At 43.4% G+C, this 9,790-nt stretch overlaps 1 protein-coding gene across 2 annotated transcripts in view; it reads right to left on the bottom strand.

Annotated features, from left to right (window-relative positions):
- Window positions 1–9,790, bottom strand: part of LOC147017361 (sodium-dependent multivitamin transporter-like) — a 119,133-nt gene that overhangs the window by 1,199 nt on the left and 108,144 nt on the right. For both annotated transcript variants that reach the window (XM_085846958.1, XM_085846957.1), the window contains one exon: window positions 1–1,819. This exon is cut by the window's left edge and continues 1,199 nt beyond it. In XM_085846958.1, coding sequence (XP_085703084.1) covers window positions 1,749–1,819 — 71 coding nt within the window. In that variant the 3' untranslated portion in view covers window positions 1–1,748. The remainder of the gene's footprint in view (window positions 1,820–9,790) is intronic.

Genomic DNA, 9,790 nt, shown 5'->3' with positions numbered 1-9,790 from the left:
CAGGATTCAACAGGCCTTCGGGAACGAAGCAATGGGTACCAACCACACAGATAAAAGAGTGGTACAACCGCTTCAAAGATGGTCGCACATCAGTGGAAAGTGAAGCACGTTCTGGTAGGCCCTCAACATCCCGAAATGAGATTGTCATTGACCAAGTGAGGACCCTGCTGATGCAGGATCGTCGAATCACGATCAGAGAACTTGCAGACGAGGCGGGCGTCAGCATTGGATCCGTTCATTCCATTGTGACTGAGGATTTGGGCTTAAGGAGAATCTCAACGAAGTTCGTGCCAAAGCTGCTAACGATCGAGCAGAAGCAACTCCGTTTGGAGATCGCACAGGACATACTGGAGACTGTGAACAGCGATCCCAACTTCAACACAGTGATCACTGTCGATGAGACCTGGATTTATGGGTACGACCCAGAAACCAAGTTCCAATCATCACAATGGAAGCATCCAACATCCCTGAGGCCACAAAAAAGCAAGGAAGGTCCGCAGCAATGCTAAAGTCATGCTGACCATCTTCTTTGACTCCAGTGGCGTGGTTCATCATGAGTACGCACCACACGGCACAACCATCACCAAAGAGTACTACCAAGAGGTACTGCGTTGCCTTTGTGATGCTGTGCGATGCAAACGGCCAGACCCGTGGGCAGCGGTCAATTGGCAGCCCCATCACGATAACGCACCCGCCCATTCTTCACATTTGATACAGAGTTTCCTGGCCAAACACAACACACCTGTGCTTCGTCAGGCTCCCTACTCTCCTGACATGGCTCCGTGTGACTTCTGGCTTTTCCCCAAGCTGAAAATGCCCCTGAAAGGGACCAGATTTCAGTCCAGAGAAGACATCATGCAGAATGCAACGGACCAGCTGCGCGCCATCCCAAAAGAAGCGTTCCAGCGCTGCTTCCGACAGTGGCAGAACCGTTGAGAGAAGTGTGTGGCAGCCCAAGGGGACTACTTTGAAGGACATTAGTGTAAGTTTATTGTATCTGCATAAGAGTATTTTTTATGAACAAAGGTCGGATACTTTTTGAACACACCTCGTATGTCAAAGCCCAGGAGTACCGTTCTCACTGATCTGGCCCTAAACTAGGACCCACTCCCTCAGAGATCTGTTCCAAAGCTCCCAGGGCATGCCCACCAGCTCCAGCACATCAGTCAATGCATTTCCATGAATCTCTGGCTAAAACCTACTCTTTGACCCTTTTCAGGTGAGCAGCGAGGACCTGCCAGTCATAAGCATTGTTCTTCTCACTCGATACCTCCTCAATCCCCTTTTTAAACCCAATGAACTTGGGTGAGCCCCTTTTGTAAATATACTCCCTTGAACATATCAGCAGAGTCCACCTGACCATTAGATATGCCGTTATCTGTAAATTATGGACTCGGCATGCCCACAAAAGTCCTTTGGATGGGGATGGCCTCCTTGTCAAGCATTTCACCAAGCATTTTCTGTAGAATTGAGGCCTGTACAGTTGATTTCCATGTCTTATGGTTTCCCTTATTGAACCTCAGCAATGCTCTTACAATTTACTACAAACAATATTCCAAAAACCAATCACAATTAATTCTTACACCGACTAATTAAATAAAAGCACACATCATTAAAAAGCAACAAATCCTGAAAAAGAAAGTAATGAAATTAATTTGCATAACAATATGCACAATTATAATGGGGTCTCCAGCTCTTCTGATTCTGTTATAATATCCGGTATATGTACATTCGCAAGTGTGCCATCTTCATTTCCTGACATAATGTGTATGGGTCTGTAGCTGCACGGTGGTTCCAATTCCACTTCTGGTGGCCCATCCTGCAGCGACCCACAGAGGGAGGACAAAACAATGTCAGAAAATGGAGGGTACTGTTCTTTCCACCAGCAAGAACTTTGAGCTTCATCAGTTACATTTTCTTGGAGGATCATATCAAATGAAACATCTTCTCCATAAAACTGTCCTTAAGATAGCAGATCATATGATCAAAGGCCTGTTAATATTATTGGTCAATTATAGTGAGATCTCTCAAAAATCAAAACATCTAGGGTCCAGGGATAGGATTTCAAGCTAGTATTTTCAAGGTTCAGTCTTGGACACACGTTTCTGCCTTAAGGGATCATCAGCAAGACCAAAAAGTATCAAGCTTTTAAAAGGCAAGGCCTTTTTGTCAAGGCTTGTAGAGCATTCAACTTCACATTGCATGAGGGGTACTTTTAGAAACTGCTTCTTTGCATAAACCAACACATCATCAATGGTCAATTCGTCATATATTATTACCCGTTAAAGTGGTGGCAGCATTTGGGTTTTGTGGTTGCATTTTATAGCAGGCATTTCCTCATTTAAAAGATGTTTATCCATAGCCTTGCCTCATGATAGTGTGCTGACCGCAACAGAAGCACCTCATGCCTGGCACCGTGTCACTGCATATCTACAGCCCCAACCCTAATATATCATTACGAGCAAAGCTACCTGGTGTTGCTGGGCAATACCAGGTCCCTCCTCCCACCCCTTCCCCTCCTTCCTCCCACCAATGCCCCTATCTCTGGGCTCCCACCTCACCACCTCCCCTCCCTCTGGACTCCCACCGCACCCCTTCCCCACCCTCCTCCCATTCCTTCCCCTCCCTCATCCCACCCTCCCCCTACATCTTCCCATCCACTCCCATTCCTCCAGACTCACACCTCATTCCCTTCCCTCCAGACTCCCACCTCATAACTTCCTCTCCCTCCACCCACCTCCTACCCCCATCCCCCATCAGTGATGGGAAATGTGAATGGGCATTTCAAATTTCATCACTTCCAACACCCTTCCTAATGACTTTCAAGGCTTGTTTTGGACCTGCTCATGATATTGAAAGGCTTATAATCGAAACAGGATTGATGAGATCGAAAGTAGGAGGAAGAAGGAGTGATGGAATGAGATTGAACGAGTGGTGAAATGATATTATATCGAAAGAGGATTGAGGAGGAAGAAGATGAAAGATTGAGAAAATGAGATTGATGAGATTGAGAGAGGGTTGAGGAGGAAAAAGACGGAAAAGTTGTGAAAATAATTTTTAAAAGTTTCCATCGCTAATAGTTTCTTCACGCTCTTCTAACAAATGTACATAACCATGGCAACGTTTATTATTTTTTTAACCAAGTAAATCAATGATTACCATTCCCATGGCAGAGAATCGAGTGATGGTACAGGTCAGGGGGGCAGTCGTTTTTTGGGAGCAAAATATGTTCCCAGTGAAAGAAGACGACAACGACGTAGTATGCGGACATACATATAATTTTTTTCCGATTCAACTCTAGATTTCGAAGTAATTATTCAGGACAAGAGTTTCGATCATCAAACTTGGAATTAGATTTCGAATATCAGCTTTTAATAAGCCGATGCGATACATTAATTAATCCTACCAAGAGCTACTTTGCACGTAACCTCAAATTGCCAACCAGCATCAACCACGAACAGACAGCCATCTCTGTCATATATACATACATATATATATATATATATATATATATATATATATATATGTATGTATATATACAGGGTGTCCAAAAAGTCACCTAGGGATTTGGAAATTAAATAACATTGATGCTTTTTAATAATTTGTTTTTCTTTTCTTTTCAGAATTTAGATTAACATTGCACAGATTTAGATTAACATTTCATGCACAGATTTATCCCCTCTCGTGTTCAGTTGTCTTACCCTTCCTCCCGCCCTTGGTTTACTGAAGCTTGTGGCGAGGCAGTTGTCCTGAAACAACTTGCCTTTGCCTCATGGAAAGCAAACCCAACTGAGGGCAATCTCAGTTCTTTCCACAAAGCTCGGAACAAGTGTGTATCTACCCTCAGGAGAGCCAGAAAACAACATCTTTCTCATCTCAAGTCTGAACTCTCAAACCTCTCTCCCTCCTCAAAATCCTGGTGGCGTTTAATCAAATCTGTTTCTGGTGTATGTTCCCCCTCCATCCCCTCCCTTACCTCAAATGGCCGCACTGCTGATTCCACACGTGATAAAGCAGAATGTCTAAACTCGGTGTTTGCAGCTAAATCTTGTGTCCCAAACCCATCACTATCTCTACCCACTTTACCCAGTCGCACCCAACTGTCCCTGGACTCTGTATCCTTTTCTCCTGACAAGGTGGAGAGCTTGCTTTCAAACCTCGAGTCAGATTCTGCAACCGGTCCAGACGGCATCAGCCCACGTGTCCTCAAAGCCTGCTCTTCTGCTCTTGCTCACCCTCTCTCTGTTCTATTCACCCTCTCATTTTCCCAAGGTCATCTGCCATCTGCTTGGAAATCTGCTAACATCACTGCCCTGCATAAAAAGGTGCAAAAACAGATCCCTGTAACTACAGACCAATCAGCCTTCTCCCAATCATCAGCAAGGTTATGGAATCCATCATCGCTTCAGACATGAAATCCTTCCTCTTCTCCAATGGCTTGATTTCCAATCATCAATTTGGTTTCAGACCAGGTCACTCTACCCTGGATATGCTGCTACTGCTCTCCCATCAATGGATGGAGGTCCTCAATGCCAGACAGGAAATCCGAGCCGTATCCCTGGACATATCACGTGCTTTTGACACAGTCTGGCACCCTGCCCTACTCACCAAACTCTCTTCCCATGGTATTCAAGGCCATCTCCACTCATGGCTCGCAGACTTCCTCTCCTGTCGCAGTCAACGTGTGGCCCTAAATGGAGTTCTTTCATCCCCTCTTCCTGTGCAGGCTGGAGTTCCTCAAGGTAGCGTTCTGGGCCCTGTTCTTTTTCTGGTTTTCATCAATGATCTCTCGGACTCTCTGGAAAATCCTCTATTTCTCTTTGCCGATGACTCCACCCTCTGCCGTACCATCTGTCATCCCTCAGACCGGCAAGCAGCAGCTTCTTCGCTCACTGCAGATCTGGATAAAATCACAAACTGGTCCAACACGTGGAACATGTCTTTCAATCCACACAAATCTCACACTCTCACTATGTCTCTTCGAAAGGACCGTTTACAAAACCCCCCATCCACTTTCTCAACAATCCTCTGGAAGAAGTCTTTTCTTTCAAGCTTCTGGGTCTCACTATCTGCCATGACCTTTCCTGGGAAAGTCACATTTCCAACCTTGCCTCAAAAGCCAGTCGCCGACTGGGAATCCTCCGTCGTGCAAAGTCCTTCCTCGGCCCTCTTGAGCTCCTGACTACTTACAAAGCTTTTGTCCGTAGCCTGATGGAGTACTGCTCTCCCCTCTGGGCTGGTGCTCCTGCCTCCCACCTTTCTCGACTTCACGCTGTCGAAACCAGGGCTTTTAAGATCATTGGCATCTCCCGCAATGAAGCTGAGTCTTTGGGCCTCTCACTCAATCACCGCAGGTTGGTCGGTGGTCTTTCTGTCTTCTACCGACTCCTCTCCAGCCTTGCCCCCCTGCTCTCTCTGCGATTTGTCCCAACCACATTTCCACAGGGCGCTCAAGGTCCGCCAACAACCCCCTTCTGGTAAAACTACCAAAATCACGAATCACTGCTCATCTTCACTCTTTCATTCCTCTTTTTCCCGCCTTTGGAATAAACTTCCTCACTCTATTCTTTCCCATTCTTCCCTCCAGGCTTTCAAAACAGCTGTTCACCACCACCTCTTATCTTCCCCCATCCAAATCCTCGATCTTTTCTACCCCCGATAATCCACCCAAGCCCACTTCCTTCAATTCTCCTGCTTTCCTTCCTGAAAGTCCCTGTAATGTCCATCTTCTCCTCGCCATGTTCCCCGTCCCATCCCCATCCCTCTCCCTTCCACAGTTCACCTGTGTCTGTTCCCCAATGTTTTGTCCCTTCCACTCCCGCCCCTCTTGTCTCATGCCTCCTTGCTGTGAGTTGTGTGTTAGCTCTCATACGAGCCTCGACCAAGGTATACAAAAAAAAAAAAAAAAAAAAAATTTGGAAATTACCCATGGAAAAATTCACAACTGAACAAAGAACCAAAAATCGTGGAATTTTATTTTAAATTTAATCGATGAATTATTCTCACCCAAAGAGCATACTGCCGACACTTCAGTGCCAGAAAACCACATTCAGATTTCATGATTCGTCGGTTGATTTAACGTTTTCAGCAATATGGGTCAGTAAGTGACTTGCCACAATCTTGAATACCACGTTCCGTCAGTTCGCAGATTAATTGTGAACGTGTACTGGACAGTGTTCAAGAAGAACCAGGAACATCGATCCGCAGACGTTCTGACCAGTTTGGGGATGTCTCGGATGTCACTGAATCTAGGGTTGGGTAAATAGTGAAGTTTTTTTTGGTTAAGTGTCTTCGCATAGCATTTTCTATGGCCATTTTCGATGCTGAATCTGAAAACGTTGGAATTTTTTTTTACCTCCGATGAATTTTGACCCCCGGAACTTGAATTTATTCAAAATGGTGACAAAAAAATGATATTTTTATGAATTTCTGACCAACTGAGAGAAAATAAGGCTTGTAATATATCAATTTATAGGTTTTTCCGATCAGGAAATACAAAAACGACACTTATGCAATGATTTGATGATTCTTAAAACACAATTTTTGAAAACCGCACAATATTTTGCTGGGATTGAACTGTTTTTGTCATTCTCAGATCAACATAAGAATGAGATCACACCAGTGCCGCCAACAAAAGTTCATCAATGTTATCCTGCACGGATTCATCGGGTTTGATAGCATTCTTTATAAAGTTGTATAGCTCGGTTAAACTGAATTTTTGAGCGGAATTTCCCTGCTCCATCTTTCACACGTCTTTGTTGGCGTATGTCTGGGGCTACAGTTAGGCGTAAATATGTCACTTCCGCTAGTTCTTTCTCCGATAGTGTACTCAGTAAATATAGACTGTCTGGGGTCAAAGGTCCTTTGTGCTTTTTGCAAGTTTGTATAGTTTTCAATAGTAGTATTTTTATTTTTCTTCAAGTCTTCCTTTTTCCTAAATTACTTGATTTCGGTCCTATGCAACATCCAATAATTTTGAAAATGTGGTTAGCGTATTCCTTGACCTGAAAAACATATTGAATGATATATTACAAGCCTTATTAGTCACATTAGAGAAGGAAAACATGAAAAAGGTCAATTTTTGGCCACCATTTTGAACAAATTAAGGTTCCAGGGGTCAAAGATCATCGGAGGTAAAAACAAAAATTCGACCGGATTCGGATTCAGCATGGAAAACGGCCATACAAAATGCTATGCATAAAATTTCAATCATATTTACCCAACCCTACTGTATCGCATACTAAGAAACGATTTGCACCTGTACCGATACAAAGTGCAACTGGAGCAAAAGTTGAAACCGACTGATCATCGACGACGTGAAAATTACTCAGTCCAAATTCAGAGGTTGGTCAATGAAGAAAACGAATTTGTTCATAAACTGATTATGAGCGATGAAACTCATTTACATTTGAACGGTTTTGTGAATAAGCAGAACTGTAGGTTCTGGCGATGAGAGAATCCTATGGCTATTCATTAACGTGAGTTGCACCCTCTCAAATGCACTGTCTGGTGTGGTGTAACGTCAGAAAGGATTATCGGCCCTTATTTTTTTGTAAATGAGGATGGCAGTGCAACGACGGTCACTAGTGAGCGGTATCAAGCCATGCTCGAGAATTTTGTGCGTCCTGAAGTGAGGGATAAACCTGAGATGTGGTGTCAACAAGATGGAGCCACTGCCCACACGGAACGAGCCACGGTGGAGCTTCAAAAGCAAATTTTTGGACACCGAATAATTTCAGGAAATTCAGAAATTTCTTGGCCATCACGTTCTCCTGATTTGACGCCTCCTGATTATTTTATTTGGGGTTATCTAAAGGAGCGTGTATACATCAATAAGCCCCATACAATTCAGCAGCTCAAGGACAACATCTGTGCAGAAATTCTAAGGCTGCAGCCAGTTATTGTCCACTGTTATGGAAAATGCTGTCGAAAGAGCCAGTCTCCGCGAAGCCAAAAATGGAGGACATCTAAGCTGCATCATTTTTCATAAATAAAGCAAATTGATCTCCATTTTGTAAATTTTCTTTTGGTTTTAAAATAATCATAAATTATGAAAAAAATGGAAATGTTATTTAATTTCTAAATCCCGAGGTGACTTTTGGGACACCCTGAATGTATATACATATATACATGTATACACACACACACACACACACACACACACACACACACACACACACACACACACACACACACACCCACACACACACACACACACACACACACACACACACACACACACACACACACACACACACACACACACACACACGTCTCCTCTATAACTCCACAAACATGAAACCGAGCAGCCTGAAACTTTTCATGCATACTAAGAAAACTCCAAGGAAGTACAAGAGTGAAAATTGCGTGTCTGGGTTAATTAAAACACCCCTTTTGAAGATAATTAAGGGCTCTATATTTAATTATACCCTTTATCAGGCGCATCCTTGGTCACCCCACTCTCTGAGGTCGAAAGGCGTATCCAATGAAACTTCGCTGGGGTCTGAAGCCACCATGTTTTTTTAGCCTGCTCAACCAGGCCTTGACTTGGAACAGGCCACAATGATTTCTTGATGATAAGGTTTTTTTTTCACTTTCCTCACTCATATTATTGAATGCCTGTTCATCATAGCTCGGAATCGCTGCATACATCACTTTTGTAAGTACTATAGTTTTCAAATTAGGAGCTTGGAGCAAATTAGGAGCATGCATTATATGATAAGATTTTCCACGATATACTCTCACATACTAATTAAAGTCTATCATCGAAATATTATTTTGGTTTTGAGGATCAGATATCATCCGGGCTAAATAAATGTCGAAATCTGGAGTGAAATTTGATACTTTTAAAAAATAACGAGTCTTATCACTAAGTAAATAAACCTATTTACCTTCAACAAGCAAGGCTATGTTCCTTCCTCCTCCATATGTACACAAGAAAATGTGAAATTTTCAAAGCATTAAACTTATCGTTTTTTACTGTTTGGAGAATTATATTGAGTGAACAAAAAAATTTAGGAACGTGGCAAAAATTAACCAGCTTCATTGAGCTATATGATTTAATGCATTCATTGCAAGACCTCGCACCTTGTCTCCCAAAGGGACTGCTCGCCTGGTGTTGGCTCAGTGGTTAGAGTGGCGGCTTGGAATCCTAGTGTCCTGAGTTCAAGCCCCGTCGGCCACTGAATTAATATACCAGAGGGTTGACTCAGCCTGTCATCCTTCCGAGGTCAGTGAAATGAGTACCAGTTCCAGTGTGTGTACTGGTAGAGGGGCAATCAATCAGCGACACAGTCGCGCTTCAAGAAATGAGAGCTACCCCGGCGGCTAAGCTGCCATACGACCACCAGAGGGACTGCTTATCAATAAGGTCTGCCAGATCTGTGTCGATATTTTCTCAGGTTTCGCGAAGAGCCCTGCAGTGAATAAAAACAAATCTTTTGAAAAAAGGTCTTAAAAAAACAGAGAAGTGAAAACGTTTGCAAGGATCATGAATGATGTAACACGTGACGAGTGCACAGATGAGCAGGCGACATGGCGGATTACCTGCAATGTTTATTTCATGGGTGGTTGAACTTTGCGATGTCTCCAGAGTTGTTCTACATTAAGCATGAAGTCTTTTGTGGATAGTCATTTTTTGAACTAATTCATTTTATTTCATTAACTGCTGCGTGTGTGGTGAAGACCGGTTTTAAAGTGAAGGGGATCGTAAATGGTATGCAGCCATAGCCTGGACAGCCGTTCATTAAAAACTATTTTCATTGAAGTGCTTGCTTGAGTGCTTTAGCCA

This window comes from Eptatretus burgeri, chromosome 11 (genome assembly GCF_056783735.1).
Source record: "Eptatretus burgeri isolate ZD-2024b chromosome 11, Ebu_testis_v1, whole genome shotgun sequence".
Lineage (NCBI taxonomy): Eukaryota > Metazoa > Chordata > Myxini > Myxiniformes > Myxinidae > Eptatretus > Eptatretus burgeri.
This window is presented reverse-complemented; position numbering and strand designations above follow the sequence as displayed.